At 40.6% G+C, this 19,307-nt stretch overlaps 1 protein-coding gene across 2 annotated transcripts in view; it reads left to right on the plus strand.

Moving 5' to 3' along the window:
- Positions 1–19,307, plus strand: part of USH2A (usherin) — an 816,496-nt gene that overhangs the window by 722,947 nt on the left and 74,242 nt on the right. For both annotated transcript variants that reach the window (XM_036853226.1, XM_036853215.1), the window contains exons 64-66: positions 14,491–14,700; positions 16,563–16,801; positions 17,669–17,877. In XM_036853226.1, coding sequence (XP_036709121.1) covers positions 14,491–14,700; positions 16,563–16,801; positions 17,669–17,877 — 658 coding nt within the window. The remainder of the gene's footprint in view (positions 1–14,490; positions 14,701–16,562; positions 16,802–17,668; positions 17,878–19,307) is intronic.

A 19,307-nucleotide genomic window follows, 5' to 3' on the forward strand; every position in this document is an offset into this window, starting at 1 on the left:
GAATTGTTTCTGCTCACCTGTCTGGGAAAGGGACTAAAGAAGTTCCTTGAAACCAAGGAAAGGGTGCAAACACTTTTTTCTCTCTCAAGAATCCCTCTGGGAGCCTGACGTGCAGGATTTGATACTGTTGGATTCATTCCTTCTCTCCTTCCTTCACCTCAGGTTGCCTTGATTTGGCTTCATTTTTCTTTTTTTACATCTTTATTGGATTATAATTGCTTTACAGTGTTGTGTTTGTTTCTGCTGTACAAAAAAGTGAATCTGCTATACGTATACATATATCCCCATATCCCCTCCCACTTAAGCCTCCCTCCCACCCTCCCTATCCCACCCCTCTAGGTGGTCACAAAGCACCAAGCTGATCTCCCTGTGCTATATAGCAGCTTCCCACTAGCTACCTATTTTACACATGGTAGTATATATATGTCAATGCTACTCTCTCAATTTGTCCCATCCTCCCCTTCCCCGCCTATGTCCACAAGTCCATTCTCTTCATCTGCGTCTCTATTCCTGCTCTGCCACTAGGTTCATCAGTACCATTTTTCTAGATTCCATATATATGCGTTAATATACGGTATTTATTTTTCTCTTTCTGACTTACTTCACTCTGTATGACAGACTCTAGGTCCATCCACATCACTACAAATGACCCAATTTCGTTCCTTTCTATGGCTGAGTAATATTCCATTGTATATATGTACCACATCTTTATCCATTCATCTGTCGATAGACATTTTGGTTGCTTCCATGTCCTGGCTATTGTAAGTAGTGCTGCTTCATTCTATACCAGACTCCCTCCAGGCATCGGAGAAAATCACTACCCCAGCACTGCGTGATTCCAACCTTCTCTGTGCTTTGGTTTCCTTGTCTTTAAAATGTCGATAGGAGCACCACTGTACTCCTGGCCTTGCTTTGGGACGAAATGTGTTGATACGTGAATGTGCTTAGGACAGTACCTCATACATAGAGGCTATTCAACTAGCATAATAATGACAGGTATTATTATTATTACCCTCCCACCTCAGAGTGGAAAGAGGACTTCTGTCATCCAATATCCATAAACCAACCAAGGGCAGGACTCTTACTGACATCCTAGCACCATGTACGTTCCTGTGAGCAAGAGAATAAAGGACCATGATTGATAGGCCTGGGCATAGGGCCCCCTCCTTCAGTCAGGGTTTCATGGGTATGTGGGAAACACCTTCAGCCAGAAACCAGAGCTGCCCCCGCATACTGCACACAGCAGCCGTGCTACTGTGAAGTCGTTAGAATCCTGATGTTCTTTCCCGTTTGATGCTCACAACCATTCTGTTCTCCAGATGAAAAAACTGAGTGAAAATCATGCAGTTTGGGCAAGATACTTAATTTCTTATAGCCTCAGTTGCTCATTAAAAAATGGGTATATTGGGGACTTCGCTGGCTGTTCAGTGGTTAAGACTTTGCCTTCCAGTGCAGGGGGTGTAGGTTCGATCCCTGGTCGGGGAGCTAAGATTCCACATGCCTCACGGCCAAAAAACCAAAATATAAAACAGAAGCAATAGTGTAACAAATTCAATAAAGGCTTTAAACATGGTCCACATAAAAAAAAAATCTTTAAAAAAAAGGGTGTATTATGAGAACTAAGAAATTTTGTGTGTCCAGCAGGATGCCTGCTACACAGTAGGGCCACCTCCCCACTCTACCCTCAGCCTCCCACTAAATAAAAGAAGGAAGTGCTTTCTTCCAAGAGGGAAAAGAGCCAGGTTAACAAAATTCTTATGCCACTCACAGTCATTAATCCAGTGTTAGAATGTAAACGTCTCTAACCAAGAGCACAGTTGGCTCTGAAGGTGTGACGCCCCTTTGATGAGACAGTCCAGCCTTTCTGGTCCTTGCTACTCTCTTCCCAGGAAAAGAAGAACTTGCCCATGTTCCCACGGCTAAGATTCTCTCGAACTCTGATAGTCTGATTCTACATTTCTGTGACTGGCAACTTGCTTCAGATTGCTTGTTTTCTCTTGCCATCACCCTTACCTCGTTCCTTTCCTAAGAGTCTTTTGGTATCATATTTAGAGAAAATTCATTGAGCATGTTTGCTGTTTGGCTTTGGGCTTGCATTTAATCAGGCATGAATCCCCCTAATGTATTTCTGACCGGCGTGGAGGCTGTTGTCTGGTTAGTTTCTCCTATGCGATCTAAGCTGCTCCCACCCACGACTCCCACAGCTCAAGGTTTTAAATGATTTATTGATATTGTCTGACTCAAGCTGTGCATGCGTTCTAACACCTTAGAGCCTGAGCGCCACAGCTTAGACTGAAGGCCATCAGGACATTTCGTGAATGGAAATCTGAATTCTGGCACTCGGGCCAGGGACCATGTCCTTTTTGGCCATCAGGTCTTTGGTTGCAACAGGAGGTCATCTCTACCTGTGGGTGTGTGAGGGCACACAGGAGCATGTCTGTTCTTTTTCTGTCCCTCATGGCATCCCCTAGGGTTCTACTCCCAAGCCCCTTTTGTCAGCGATCTCTACGTTGCCTTTGAGACAAGTTACTCGTCTGAAGATGGGTTGCTTCTCACCTTCCTGTTGACCCAACTCACTTAAGCCATGATTGATCCTCCTGTCTCTGTGTTGGAAGCTTGTTTGCTGGACATAAAACATTCAATGCAACCAAATTTTCTCCCAGTGAATGTAGGTAATGTAGAATTCCAACCTGCCCTCATGGCTTTTCACAAACGGTTCCTGCTTAGTGAGGTAGCCATAAAAATGACGGTTCTCCAAAGTCACCTGAAACTTAGGAAAGGGTGGGACATGTTTTCCTTCTTTCCCTTTATCCTCTAAGTTGAGGATTTAATAACTTGTAGTTATTAAGCAGCCATCAAGTTCAGAGTGTATGTCTAGTTGCTAGGATTGGCGCAAGAGGCTAAAAACCATGGACTCTACCCCTCAGGGGCTTAAAGTTTAGTTGATAAGACAAAGAAACACACCCATGAACAATGTATTCGTAAAAACATATGGCTAGTAGTGTAAGCTGTGAACAGAGAGATCTGAATGATGGCACGACAGACCTAGGGAGAAACAGACAACTCCTCATCTTCAGGGACAGCCCGGTCCCCACACCAAACTCTCCTGGACATTCTCATTCCACTCTCTGGCCAGATGGTCTTGAGGAGCTTGGGTGGTTCCTTGATATTAAAGATGAGAATCATTCCATAGAGACGTGAGGAGGGACTATTTCTCTATTTCTGCAGTCTCACAAAAAATGCTCTTCCAAATCTCTCCACCCTTATGAGCAAATGCATCTCTCAGCCTACACACTGTTATTGGTACCTTGGAAGGGTTCAAAATGTTCTCCCCTCCAGCAGTCAGAATCTCAGCAGGAAGCAGTATACTCAAAAGGGCATTTAAAGAGAATGTAATGAAAAGACTTTATGGAGGTATGGGGAGGATTAAGAGAATCAACAAGAGATATGAACGTATTCTGGGACTAGCCATAGCCAGAAGCCATTACCTCTAGACCTAAAAGGACAAGAGGAGGAAGCTGTTTCTGGAACCCAGTAAATGCTATAGCCAGTGGGGTGGGGCTGCCATGTAGAAGCTGTGCCCATAGAGAAGGAACGCAGCCTGTTGCCAAACTAAGATGCCAAAGAGAGAGAGAAGGAGAAAACAAAACCTTTCTCCTTCTTTTGTAAAGCAGTTTGCAGAACCAGCTTCGCGGGCTACGGAGCGGAGCAGGGAAGGGCAGAGAATGGATTTGGGGACAAACAGAGAATACCCAGCACATCCCCTGTACCCCAGATTGGCGCTGCTTCTCACCCACGTTGTGACAGTACCTTCTCCAGTAGAATTCTTTTTGGGCTAGAGGATCACCTGGCAAGCTTTGGCTTGCCACTCTGTGATTATTGATAAAACACTAAGTAACTCTGAAGGCTTTAGGAGGATTGCACTTACGTACTTGGGCTAATGGTGTATTTCCATTAAATTCCAAATAAATGTCTTGGTCTCTATGAAGCAATCAAATCTACAGATGGTGACAAAAACGTTAACATATTGAAGTAAATCAGATGCCGTCGATGAAAATCTTTAAGAAGATGGTCGAGGCTTTCTCTGGTAAATTGATTTATCTATCTGTTGATGGATCTGATCATTACTAAGATGCCTATAAGTGTCTAGGAAACTGTACAGTTCTCTCCCAAAGGCATATTTTCAATGGAAATTGGAAACAAAATTCTTCACTTTGAAGAATCCATTGAATTGCTCCACCATTTTCTTTTTACATACTTTGGGGTGCTTTTGAGAAATTTTAATTAATAATAATGTAAAATGGAGGATGCCATCCAATCAACAGATTTTGATGCAGCAGCAATATTTCTGAAAAGCCAGGCTTTTATTTATTCTAACCCTTAGAGTTCTAGAGTGGAGAAGTACCCAGAGACAGAGTCACAGAGAGATGAGGGCTGACCTCAGAATGCGGTGAGGGTTTTCAAATCTATTGTTGATCCATAACAGCTAAATGGACCCAGAAGTGAGTTACAGAATTGCTATTTAGTCTCACTTTCTCTTCCAAGGGGTCATATCCTGACTTTTCACACAAATAATATAATAATAACCATCGTTATGTATTTAGTGCTTGCTATGTGCTAAAGACTATGTTAAAAATTTTACATACATTAACTTATAATAATCATTTGAGACAAGGATTATTCTGAATAATTACCCTTAGAAATCTGAGGCACTGCGAGGTTAGTTAACATACCCAAGGATGCAGTTGGTAAGCAGGAGAACTTGAATTTGAACATAGAAATTCAAGTTCTAAAGACTGTGTTCTTAAATTCACCCTCCGGTTACCCCAAATTGTGTTTGTGTACAGCTCTGGGGCTTTCAAAATCTTAATAAAATATTTATAAATGTACTTATCCACCGCCGCATTCCTCAAAATTTATAGCAAATTTATTGCATGTAAATCTCAGAATAGTCCTGTGAGGTAGAGATTATTTTTTCCTTATAATCAGGAAACTGAATGACCCAGTGAGGTGCCCAGTCAGAAAATGTTAGAGTCAGAACTTGGGTCCAGATGTTCTGACCCCAAATCCTGTCATCATTCTGCTGAAGCACAGTGTCCTCAAGTCACACCCATCAGGAGTGTGAACTCCTGACTCTGCAAAGATAAACTGACTCGAGTTGTAATCTAGGCTGCAAGACTTATTGGTTCTGTGTCCTCAGCCAGTAATTTACTCTCTAAGCCTCAGTTTCCTTACCTGTAAAATTGGGAATGAAAAAGCCTACCTTAGTAGTTTTACTGACCAGCGTTCTTAGCCTCCTTAATCAATATAAATTGATCAGAGGCCAGACAAGAAATTCAGGCAAGGCTTTATTGGGGCCCCTGCTGCAGCAGGAGGGGAGCAAGAACAAGCAACAGGTTTCCTTGCTTGCTCGCCAAGGCAGCGGGGAGCTGGTTCCTTACATGGGGTGAGGTTAGGGATGTGTCCAGGGGTCGGGTCGGAGGGTGGTTTAGGTGATCTGTCCACCCCTTTGGTGATGTTGAGTGCAGGGGGCATGTGCAGTACCCTACTTTTGCTCCTGGCTCTTCAGAAGTGGCAGTTGGCTTTTTTTGGTCTTCTTGTATCTTGCTGTACATAATTTTGCCCCAAACTTGCATGCACATAGTTATTTTCAGTCCCTTATAGTTTCTTTGTATTTTGTAGCTCGAGGAGACGTTTGTCCAAATGCAAGCACTGCAGTAAAGTGTCCCAGGTCCCAGCCTGTTTCAGTAGGATTGCTGTGAGCTTTAAATAAATTAATTTAAAGGCCAGGACAGTGTCACTCACATATAAAAGTAAAATTTAAGATATAAATATATAGGAATTAGTCAATATCCAGTTATCCCTCTACGATGTAAATCAGATAGTCACTCCCTTATGGGGAGCCCTCCCTTGGCCTCCCATGAAATGCACACTCCTCTCTGGCTCAGTGAGGTCTTTCATGGTCTGACTTTTGTCCACATCTGTCCTCATTCTGTGGCTCTCTGGCCCTTACTCTCCAAGTCCAGCTGCACCAAACTTTTTTGAGACTCCAGCCTCGTGGCCTTTTGCACTTGCCCTCCCTTTGCCTAGAATGTTCTTCCCCCAGGTCTTCATATGGTGGCCTCCTTCTTGTCCTTAGTATCCCAGCTTGATTATCACCTCCTGAGAGCACCTCCTGGACAACTCAACCATTCTCTACTCCATTGCTGTATGCTGTAAGTTGTTTCCTTTCTAGCATGTATCATCACCTTTTTGTTTTGTGTTTATTGGCTGGCTCTCCCCAACAGGGTGTTAACTCCAGCCTTGTTCACTGTTGTCTCCCCAGCTCATAGAATAGTGCCTGGCACATAGAATGGCTCAGTGAGTATGGATGATAAGTAATCTTACCTAGTTAACTATACTATCACTTCTTGAGATGTTAATCGTGACTGGTGATTGTGAGCTTAGCTTACTCTAGCAACTAATTGTGGAGAAAGGATATGATTCCAGTGTTACATTAGTAGGGTATAGTTATGATCTCAGTTAACACAGTGGAATTTACGTGCATTTACACATGTTTGGAACAGTAGGGAAAGTATTTGAGTAGTATTTGCCTCTGTATAACATGCAATATTGTTTAAAGCATGACACGTGGCAGCAGGTATGGATGCCGTGATGTTTGCGGTCATTGTCACCACCTCACTTTGGGGCTGTTCTCTGCAGAAACAGCCAGTCCGTGCAGGGGTCAATGACAGCTCTAGGGCAGGACAAACACTTACAAGATGTGTCCAGACCCTCCTTCAATAGAAAAAAGTAGAGAGTTCAGGCTTTAACGTCACATACCTGTATTAGAAGGCTGGCCCTACCACATACCAAGGTGCATAAACTTCTCTGTGCCTCTGTTTCCCTGTGTGTAAACTGGTGATGATGACCAGCCTCATAGGATTGCTGAGAGGATGAAATAAATTAGTACATGCAATACCCTTATAAAAGTATAAGTGCTCAATAAACCCATGACCTACTTATACATATCCTCCATGAGAGCTGGATGGGACTGGGTTCCTATTTTCTCTCAGGGAGAGCAGACACAAGCAATAAAAAGGAGTATGATAAATTCCAAATTTTCATTATCATTACGAACATCACATGGAAGCTAGTTTCAGTATTCCCCACTAATACTGAAGCCAATTTTCCCCTCCTTATATTTTAGAAGAGAGCCATTAATATTTATTGCACACCCACAAAGGGCAAGGCTGTGTGCTCAGCAGTAGTGACAGAAGACACCCATTTCTAGCAAGGAAAATGTCTTGTAATCTCTTTACTAGCTTCACATCTCTGAATTTCAAAAGCACCAGTAGAAAGGAACACAATGTTCTGCTGTACCCTTCGTCCCCTGGGTCCCAGAATTCAATTAAAACCGTGTTCCATCTTGCCTGATCCAAAGTGTTTTTGATTAAAGAAGCCTGGAACGCAAGCACCATATCTGTAAAAGCATAACTATTAATGGACCCAGCAAAGCACCATGCAAACAGAGATGCTGAAAAAAGTCCATTTGATGATGAAAGAAAATCAGATAGGTAGATGGTTAAACAGATAGCTACACAGAGCTTTTCAGCAAGTTATTCCTTTATGACTGCAGCCTACAGGACTGTTCATGAAATTTTTTTTTTAAATCTTGTTATCATATCATTTCAGATTTATTGCCTTCTCTTTTTAGCCACGAGTCTCTCTTAACCACGGTTCTGGCAAAGCCCATTTTGGCACGTTGCTCTTCGAACATATTCAAAACCCACGGCAAGCTACCCTTTAAAAAGACATTAGCGTGAGTGCCATGGGAAAATATACTCCAAGGTTGTAGATGAATTGATATGATTTCCTTGATTGTATCTTTTTATTTATGAGGCATAATTTATGAGCGCTGGAGCGCAAACTACAGTGAGTGATGACTAACTACAGCCCAAGTCATAAATCAGGAGCAGTGAAAGAAGAGGTGATTTTGATCGAATCTATTGAATTAGCTGTTGGCCTCAGCCAATACAGGTATCGGAAAGACCTTTTTAATATCTATTTGTCTCTCTTCTGGGAGTGTGATAACAATCTCATTACATGCCCCTAAGAAACAGATAATTTAATTGTTTGCCTGTTAACATGCAACCTATTTACTCTTCTTATTAATTACTGGCATGGCTGTTCATGTTGGATTTTTGTTTACTTCTGATGTGAATCGTCACAATAATGTATTCACATTCTCCAGTTTTTATAATGATGTTGCCTCCCTAATGCTGCTTGATATGAAACAATATTGTGCAAATGTCTCTGTTTTATCAAAAATTATCATTATTCCACAAGGAAGTGTGTTTTAGAATATCACAGAAGTTGCAGAGAACTGAAAAATCCCTCCATGTATTAATCCTCTGAGAGTAGCAGTTATACTACAACTCATAATAAACAGCCTGGAAAAAAGAGCAAAACCTCAAATTGCTTCAAGGACAGGGATAGCCACTGTCACTTACATTTGGAGTCAACAGATTAGTGGGGTTTTGTGAAAGATTGCTGGCTGAATTTGGTTATTCCTGTGATCCATTTTTCTTTCTTTTTTTTTTTGAAAGTATGCTTTTTTTTTAATTTTTATTTCTTTATTTTTGGCTGTGTTTGGTCTTCGTTTCTGTGCGAGGGCTTTCTCTAGCTGCGGCAAGCGGGGGCCACTCTTCATCGCGGTGCACGGGCCTCTCACCATCGCGGCCTCTCTTGTTGCGGAGCACAGGCTCCAGACGCGCAGGCTCAGTAGGTGTGGCTCACGGGCCCAGTTGCTCCGCGGCATGTGGGATCTTCCCGGACCAGGGCTCGAACCCGTGTCCCCTGCATTGGCAGGCAGACTCTCAACCACTGCGCCACCAGGGAAGCCCCCTGTGATCCATTTTTATATGGAATATGATAGCAAATACAAGACCAAGTAGACATCAGCTGGATGCTAACCGTATAGAAAGCATCACTAGGTATGTTCTCTTGGTCTTATCAAGACTTGTAGCCTTTCCTCAGCCAAAAGAATCATAAGGTATTTTTACCATTAAGGACTTTTTTATTCCATGATAAAGGAAAAACACATCAAGAAACCCTGGAAATGTGGAAATGTACATTAAGAGTTTCTCTTTGTAGTGAGACTACACTTGGAAAATATCAGTCCTGGGGAATGTTATTTTAGAAAGCTATGAGCCATTGAGTGAGACAATGCATTAAAATGAAAACTACTTTACAGTTAAGTGTGGAAATTGTGCTAAAGCATAACTAGGTCAGTAACATAAGCACCCAATGGGCCACCACTCTAAGAGAATTTCTGAAGCATCTCTCCTTCTCCCATCCTTGGCAGAGTCGTGGGTCCTTCTCTTTCTCTTTTACAAAATTTATTACAACTGTTTCCATTCACAAATTCTTGCTTTCCTTCTGGAATAAAATTAGAAGGAGAAATGTTGGGTGAGAGGAATTAGGAGCATTTTAGAATAGTTAATAATATTCATCTGGGCTGTAAGGAAAAAGTAGACCCAACAAGTTCCAGAAAGATCAGTGTTTCAAGAAATTTGCACCTGGAGTGAAAACTAGGCAGCAAATGGTTGTTCTCCAAAGCTAGTGACCTCTGGTTCTGCTTGGAACCACTGTAATAAACTTGGTGGTGATCATTGCAATTGTAACATATGCAACCAGATACATGCTGTGTGCTTATTTGAATGGCTGAAGGTAATGACAAAAGTAATGCAAAGTACAACTCTAAATAGACAACACATGAACAGAAATTGAAAAAAATGTATGGTGCCTAGATTTGTGTACCTGGTTCTATAGAGAAGAGCTCTCTATGTTTCTCAAATAAGACTGGACACAAGAATCACTTGGAAATCTGTTAAAAAGGCAGGTTCTGAGATCTTTTCAATATAAATTATCTTACAAGAACGCAAGATGATTTTGATGATTGTAGCCAAGGAACACATTTTGACAAAGACTCCTCTGAAGGAAGATTTCTAAGAGGCAGTTTTCAACAGAGGACAAACAACTGAGCCCATTGTTTCCACAGCAATGAGATCTGGGCAGCGTGGTGACAGATGCTGACATTTCATGTAATTAAAACTTTATAAAGCAAAATACACTGATTAGACCTGGGGGATGGGGAGGGGAGCAGAGTAAATAAAAGAACAATTTTATTTTTTAATGGAAAACAGCATAAAGATGGTAATAGTCACTAGTTAGATATCAAAAATTAGATTGAAAACAAATAGATCTATTCTTTCACTAGTCAGTTATAGAATTTATGGTTAGATCATTTTAGTTATTTTTAATTTATTCAAATAGTTAACCTGTGTTTTCTATGACATCTTCCTACATCGTAACTCCTTTCGCTGTTTCATTCAAAACATTAGAGAGGAAAACACCCCAACTTGGCCAGTCCTAACTTGTTCTCATTTTTAACAGCTCTGCATTGGGAAGTTCCTAACTCTTATAATGTGTGTGTGTGTGGGTGTGTGTATATACACACATGTGCAAGTGTTCATTACACCCACATAATAAGTTACTTTAGTGGAAATTTTAATCATCTAATTTTTTTATTATAAAAAAATATGTTCAATTCCACTGATGCTGTAGGTTTAAGGATATTCTGAATAAATGAAAGATAAAAGTATCCTTACTTTTTTTTCTCTTGGCCATGGAATTCATAAGCTGTACTTCTGTTTCCAGCTCTTAAAACGTCCCTTCTTTTTTGTGAGTAGCTCACACACTGTTTATATACTCAATGATCATGTGAGGGAATCTTGGGATACAAACCAGATGGATTGGCTTATCAGTTAGGTAACAAGTAGACAGATAGGTGATAGACGATAGATAGATAGATAGATAGATAGATAGATAGATAGATAGATAGATAGATAGATAGGATAGATTGAGATAGACAAAGTAGGCAACTCTACGTCTGTTCTCAAGATATTTAATTTCTTGATTAGTTAAAAATAAAAAATCAGGGCATATTACTCAAATTTTCCCACTCAAGATCTCTGCTTTTTCTTTCTCTACGATATAAAGATGGACCCAAATCTTGGGGCCATTATTTCTCAGTAGAAATAAATCATAAGCATAATCTGTTAGTATTTTTATCCTGAACCTTGAACTATACTTTAGTTCCTTTATCTTTTTTTAATAAATTTATTTATTTTATTTTATTGTTTTACTCTATTTATTCTTTTTGGCTGCGTTGGGTCTTTGTTGCTGCGCACGTGCTTTCTCTAGTTGCGGCGAACAGGGGCTGCTCTTTGTTGCGGTGCGTGGGCTTCTCATTGCGGTGGCTTCTCTTGTTGTGGAGCACCGGCTCTCGGCGCGCAGGCTTCAGTAGTGTGGCTCGTGGGCTCTAGAGCGTAGTCTCAGTAGTTGTGGCGCACGGGCTTAGTTGCTCCGCGGCATGTGGGATCTTCCCGGACCAGGGCTTGAACCCGTGTCCCCGGCATTGGCAGGCGGATTCTTAACCACTGAGCCACCAGGAAAGCCCTAGTTCCTTTGCCTCTTGTTTAGCTGGGCATAGACAAAAATCTACAGCGATTTTTGGATAAAGGACTTTTTACCTCGAGAGAGAGAGACAAAGAGAGAAAGAAAGAATATCACTGACAGTTTCTTTTTGACTCTTCTTCTGGTGGTTTGGTATAAGAGACAATGCCTTGTTGGTGCAAGATTTGTGAAATCCATAATGCTTCATTAGCACAGCTTTCTCTTCATTGTAACAGCTTTCATTTTCAGAGGAGCTCATGTAAATAGGCTGCTCCTGCTTTGCATAAGCATGTTGATTTATATGAATGCTATTTTGATCTCAAATTGATTGAATACTAAAAAGAAAGACTAGGAAAAAAGCACTGTGTTATGAAGGTCTCCTGTCAAAGACAAAAGACACTAGATCCTACATACATTTCCACTTACTGGTGGGGAATTCTGTATTGCCTAGGTTTTAGAAGAGAATATTTCTAAAGATACATAGCAAAATACCACACTTTTGAGATGCAAGTATTTTAAAATACCATGGATTAAATTACATTTTGGAACTAGGACTCCTCCACCCCCGTTTGCCCATGTAACGCAGAAAGGCATGAGGTCTAGTCCTATCTGCCAACAGCAGCATTAAAAAGCCTTAATAGATTGGATGCTCAGTAATTAATTGGCAACTTGCTGAATTTTTATTTTGTCAAGCCCATTTGCACTTCCCTCCTTGTGTTCTTCTCTATCCTTTGTGGCCCCCACTAAAATTCTGTATACCCTTAAATCACCAAGCAAAGCCCTTCTCTTGGCAAAGAATTTGATATCAGTATGTGCACCTTATTTTGCATCCCTTTCTCAAGAATATTTTCCTTTCAATCTTTGTTACTCGTCGTGTAATCAAAAATACTCCCCTTACCCCACAGCAAGACATTTGCAGTAAAAGAGGTTAGTCTGGAGCAGACTGAGGAGTCCACGACTCTTTCTCATCAGCCCTGAAATCTGACCTCCTCATCAATTACCTACTATAGCTACCCTCCCTGTTGTAAGACTGACCATGGCCATTCCAGAGCGATGCTAAGAGCAGCTACAGTTGTGTTCTGTCCTGTACTCTGGTTTCCATGGACCCTAGCTTTCCCATTGCTAAGACAGTTTCCTGCTCCTTACTTCCCTGGGCCTATCAAAACAAACCTCTATCATTTGAGACAACCTGGGCATGTCTATTTACCCTTGCAAGCTAAGAGACTTTACTTAATCCAGAATTGCAGGTAGGTAATTGCCTATAGAAAAGTCATTTAATATTCATGATCCTGAGTATCTTATTTATGTGTATGGATGACATACAGAATCAAAAGCACAGTTTACTGGGAAGAGCAATAAAATTTATTGGCGAGTAGAATTCTAGTTTCAGCTCCAGTGACTTCTGTCACCTTGAACAAGAGAGTCACATTTCAGAGCCTTGATTTCCTCATCTGTAAAAGGGGCTAATAATACATTGTCCAGCCACCTTACGAGGTTGTATTGTGAGGACCAAGTAAGCGAACGTTTGTTAAAGTGCTTTGTAAAGTATAGAATTTATACAAATGTTAGTGGTTATTATGCAAACTATGAGAGAAATGGATCAGAGCTCTGAAAAGAACAGGTTCTGCTTTGTAAGTAGGTTAGTTACCTCTTTTTAAAATGTGGCATGTATGTCAACTATTTCTCAATAAAACCAGGGCAAAATACGGGGTTTCTGGCAATCCTATCAGCAAGAGGCTGGAGATTTGCATTTGACAGCAATCCAAGAGCAATTCAACATCAGAAATTTTACTTTTACGAAGAAATCTGCAAAAAAAAAAAAAAAGTACAGAAACACTGATAGAAGTTAGCCTAACTACTGAAAATCTCTCCAATATTTATTTATTCTCTTAAAATTCTTATTGATGCGAAAGCAAAATAAACAAAAATGAAACTAAACTCTCACTGCAAAGTATCCTCCTACAGTGTTTTCTAAATATCTCGTATTTTGAACATTCCGCATGCTCTTTTAACACCGCACACCTAGAACGTGTGTACTATAGAATCAAACAAGTTTTCCAGACTTGTCTTTAAAAGCTCAGAACAAATTTTTATATATATATATATATATATATATATATATATATATATATATATATACACACCTATATAATTATATAAAACATGTATATATCATATAATGGTATATATTGTAATTATTATATATAGCGTATATATTGTATATATTGTAATATTTGTGTGTGTATGTTTACATATATAAATACACAAAGACACCAAATGAGGGAAAAATTTCCTGAGGTCAGACTTGCACAACATGAAAGCTTGCTAAGGAAGACTCCTACTCCTAAACATGCAGACAGTCTGCTCGTATTGCCGTTTAGATCTATCATCCTGATTGATCACTGTGTAGTTGGCTATTATTGGGCCTAATTTAACCCTATCCACTCACACATCCATCTACTCTGTCTATTGTACCTGACATTCTACAAATTACTTACTCATGCAAATGATGACCTAAGGCAACCTTTTAGGATATTCGTGTTTAATTATACAAATGGTGCTTGATAAATAAGATTACACCTCCTTCCATATGTTTATTCCCTCCTTGATGAAAGGAAAATTCAATTTTCATGCAGATTGGGTGGGGACGGGGTTTAAGAATTGCTGAGTTTTATGGAGTCTGCAGATCCATTCAGGTTGCAGAAGCTGACAAAATCACTCCACACCCCGTACAGAGATGAGCATTTTTTCATTAGGCTTAAATCAGCCATCAGCCAGCTTGCGTTCAGAAATCGGGACTCTAATAGGACCCCCTCTGTGTTCACAGGGTCAAAGGCTAAAAACAGGAAGGACCTGCCCTCCTTTGCAATTACAAAGTCGCAAGATCAAAGTTTATCTCATTCTGTTGTTTTCAGTTGCTCTGAGTTGCCAACTTCTCTGCAGCCTGAGGTTATCTGGCTTTTGACTGGTCTTCTTGATTTCTCTTTGGAGGTCTGGGCCGTGAATTCAGCAGGAAAAGCCCCCAGTAGCTGGACGCGGTGTAGAACTGGGCCCGCCCCCCCGGAAGGTCTCAGGGCCCCCAAGTTCCATGCGGTCTCTGCCACCCAAGCAGTGGTCAACATCAGCGCCCCCCGGAAGCCCAACGGGATTGTCAGTCTCTACAGATTGTTCTCCAACGATACCAGCGGGACCCAGATGGTGGTGAGAGCAGTATTCTGATCGAGTTATTTAAAACAAATCATAAACCATGGTGTCCTTGCTTTTCTTCCCCTTGATCCTTCTTTCTTATCCATCTGTTCTCAGTTGCCCTGTGGTGACCTTAGTGGCATAAAGATCCCTCTGCAAAGAAATAGCGTTAGGAAACGTACAGAATATACGTAAATGCTTGGGGAGAGGAGGGCTAATTGTGGTATTAAAGACTCCACAGATCTTGTAAGGAACCTAAGACTTTAGAGATAATCAAGTTAGTTGAATTAATTTAATTAGAAAACACATGTCAAGCACTCAATGTAGTAGTGGCTTATAGTAAGGGGCCAACAAAGGGTCTCTGTTGGTGGTGTAAATCTTAATATGAAAAAGGAAAAAGTAGAGCAAAGGATATCCTCGGAATCCCCATTTTGGCACGAGCAAATCTCTAAGAGCACACTGAAATCTCAGACTTTGTTTTGGTGACTTCTAGAAAGTTCTAGGTCTTTGGAAGAAACAAAAGCTCAGCTCAGCCCTACTCCACTGTTTGTGTATTAACACATTTGGGGCACATCGAGGAGACAAGATGGTCTGTGGAGGGAAATCATCTTTCAGACTGTGTTTTAGCCAAGCCATTCACTGAAAGGGACACCAAATAATCAACTAGACCAGTTCCTGCATTATTTAAATGAAGAGACTACCTGCCAGGGGATGAAGTCTCTTTTCTCTGCAGGACAGCTGGTGTCACTCTCACATTTCTCATAAATAAGTACAGATTAGAATACTTTGTTCACACAAATCTCATAGAGAAATTGCACAGATCCTGGTATGACATGATAAATTATTTAGACCAATTGAGGGAACAATTTTGGCAAGTGTGGAGAAATCCTCTGAGGCCAGTGTAGCAGGTATTGAAACACAATTTCAAAAGATAACTCACATGCAAGGAAGTCTTGTACGGAATGTTAAAGAAATATTAGCATATTTTCTACAAGGCTTCCGATTCAATAAATATAGATGATGTAAATACAATCAACCCTTGATTATCCATGCTTATAAAATGATAATATTAATAAACTAAAATAATTTCTATTTGGAGTGCCTTGTATGCATTTTTTTAAACAACAGGTAGCTCTTCTTAATTAAATGTTGCTTATGTCAATGTGAAAATGAGTTTCCAGTTTCTGAGCTCTTCTATTCCAAAGAGCACTTAATAAAACCACAATAAGGTAAAAATATTTGCTCCAGGTAAACCAAAAACTTTATAATGCAACAAAGATGATTGAGGAAAAAATTATATTTCATACAGATCAACACCCTTAGAGGAAGATATGGACTTTCAAACTCTGAAATATATGTAAATATACAAATATATGTATAATATATATTTCAAGCTCTTAAATACTCAACTCTAAGATTTGAGGGAATTTGAGGGGAGTTTTGACCCCAAAATTACATGCAAGTAACAATGGCAAAATATGGACCTTAGTGAATGTTGACTTAGAAATATAATTCAAATATAGATTTTGTTTTTCAAAAAGGCATCATTCTGAGGGTCACAGAGCTTGGTCAGTATTTTGTGAGTTTTGAGCCATTTTCTAATATCTCTTATGGTAATAGACAACATTGTTCCCTGTGATTTCTATCCTGTTGCCTCAAACTTCTATCAAACTGTTATCTCATTGCATGTTTAAGCCATGCCTCTCCAGCTGGATTGGTCATTCCTAAGGGTAAATATTGTGATAGATGCCAGGGTGCATCTCCCAGAGTAACTAGCACGGCACTCTATTCACAGAACGCGTGGTACAGGATAAAAGTGAACCAACTGTCCGTGACTTGCGACTGGGCCTCATCTAGTCTTCTCTCTCCTCCTACAGCTGGCTGAAGGCCTGGCCACCCAGCAGACGCTTCATGGCCTGCAGCCCTTCACGACCTACTCCATTGGGGTGGAGGCCTGCACTTGCTTCAATTGTTGCAGCCAAGGGCCAACAGCAGAGCTGAGAACTCATCCTGCTCCACCATCAGGACTGTCCTCTCCCCAAATCCAGACACTGGCCTCGAGGACAGCCTCCTTCCAGTGGAGTCCCCCACTGTTCCCCAACGGTGTCATTCAAAGGTAGTGTGGGAGAGCCAAAAGGACAAATAAACCGAAATAAGACATGAACACAGATATGCAGCTACCCAGCCCTCCCCAAGGAAGACTTGCTGATTGAACAGACACCTAGAGCAAAATAGACAAATCAATTGATTTGAGTGGTCACATTCCCCATAAAGTGTTTCAATCATAAATCAGCTAAGGATAGAAGGGTGAACAACAAAATTTTCTTTAAATAAGAAAGACGAGGCAAGGACTTCCCTGGCGGTCCAGTGGCTAAGACTCAGCACTTCCACTGTAAGGGGCACAGGATCAATCCCTGGCCCCTCATGCCGCGCAGTGCAGCCAAAAAACAGGACAAGGCAATGTGTTCCCATTCATTGAAAGGATGTGCTCTTCCTCATGGTTCCCTGGAATTTTTCATTCTACAGGGCTCAGCTAGAACATAAGGAACTTCTGTGACTAAATCAGAATTTCCTTGATCTGATTTTAAAATGTCGTAATGAACCACTGTTTGAAAGACCAAAGAAGTTATTTCACTCAAGACAATCTGGAGGAAAAAAAGATATTCTTTATTTTCAACAGAGAAGAACAGTTTTATCACTCTCTTCTAAAAAGAGAGAAATATCTTATCTCTACCAACAAGGATTCCTGGCTGCTGGGGGGACAGCAACATGTGTATACATGTGACTTCTCTTATCATTTCTCTGGTTCCATCTGCTGCCCATTTCCAACGGCATTAAATTAAGTGTTTCTGAGAGCAGTCTCCCACAAATGGGAATCTGAAAGAGCTGGCAGTTCGGTGAAAACAAAATATCAACAGGTTTAAAAGACAGTTAGACTAATTCCTTTGCCTGTTTTCTCTTTTTGTGTCCATTCTCATTCCAGCTATGAGCTCCAACTCTACATGGCTTGCCCTCCGGATTCAGACACCCCCTGTACTCCCGGCCAAACCGAGACAAAGTACACTGGGCCAGGGCCGAGAGCCAGCCTCGGGGGTCTCCAGCCCTACACCACCTACAAGCTGAGGGTGGTGGCCCGCAATGACGTGGGCAGCGCGGCCTCTGAATGGATCAGCTTCGTCACCCAAAAAGAGTGTGAGTAGAAGTGGCCGCCACCATAAGCCAAAAGGGCAGGAGGGCAGCCGGAGGGGAAGCTTGTCCTGAAAGGTAGGGGGAAAACAGGTTGCTAAAAGGACTGAGTGTTCAGTTCCTTTGAATGCTACTGAGACATCAATGAAGATGACTATTGGGGAAAAATGCCCATTGGATTAAATAATATGGAGATCAAGAGTGAGTTTAGGAAGATTTTTCATGTAGCAATGGGATGAAAACCAATGAAGAGAAAGCTACAACATGGGTAAGACGAAAACAAACACTTAAGATGACTTTTTTTCTTTTTTTCTTTATTTATTTTGAGATAACTTTTTAGAGAAGTTTGCCATTCCTTTTCTTTTCAAATGACGTGGCGTCATAGCTCACATTTCTGGAAAGCTTTGATATACGGCACTGCCAGGAAAAGCAAAAGGGCTACTGAGTGCAGAAAAGGGCAATTAGCTAATCAACTGGGGCCTCCTTACATTTCTATAAAATAAGCCCTTTTCAGATTTTATAAGGTTTATATGTCTACTGTTTAAAAATGGCAAATACAAAAGGTATTAAGAATAAAATAAGTACTTATAATTAGAGCCAGCTGCGTAATTTGTGGGTTCCACTGGAAAATGAAAATATGGGGCCCCTTGTTCAAAAATCATTAACAATTTCAAGATAATGACAGCAGAGCATCAAACTAAGTCCATAATTCTTCTCCATGTGGGATCCTGGGCAGCTGCACAGGTCACACAACCATGAAGCCAGTCCTGCTAATAATCCCGCCACACCCAGAGGCAACCGCCATTAATATTTTGGCATAATTCATTCCTTTAATCCCTTTTTTATGCAGAGTTTTTATTACCTGGCTGAGATCATACTCTAATGAAAATTTCATAGTCTGCTTTTTATACTTGGCATTATTTTATTTGCATTTCCCATGGCATTAAAAACTCTTTAGCCACCAAGGTTAATGGCTATATAACATTCCATCCTATGAACAAATTGGGCATTTCAGTTGTTTCTAATATTTTCCTTTTATAAATGTGGTGAGAAAGTTTGTGAACAAATCTTTGTGTGAATGTCTGGTTATCTTCTTAAATGGCAACAAATGGAATTTACTACATCAGGAATTTTAAGTATTTTAAGGCATTGCACACTTATTGCAAATTTGCTTTCCAGAAACATTATATCAGATTATAACCTCATCTTCGGTATCTGGCACTGACATTTTTAAAAGTAAGAGTTATGCATTTGTGAAAGTTCTCTGCGTCATACGAAGACTTTAATGTACCTGAGCAATAACTTGGCAGAATGTCAGCAAGAGGTCATTTTTAGAGAGCCCTTGCTCGTTCCTGGCACTGTTCAAGCATTTTACAAATCATCCTTACCACAAACCTATGAAGTTAAGTACTATTATTAACCAAATTTATAGATGA

This window comes from Balaenoptera musculus, chromosome 1 (genome assembly GCF_009873245.2).
Source record: "Balaenoptera musculus isolate JJ_BM4_2016_0621 chromosome 1, mBalMus1.pri.v3, whole genome shotgun sequence".
Classification (NCBI taxonomy): domain Eukaryota; kingdom Metazoa; phylum Chordata; class Mammalia; order Artiodactyla; family Balaenopteridae; genus Balaenoptera; species Balaenoptera musculus.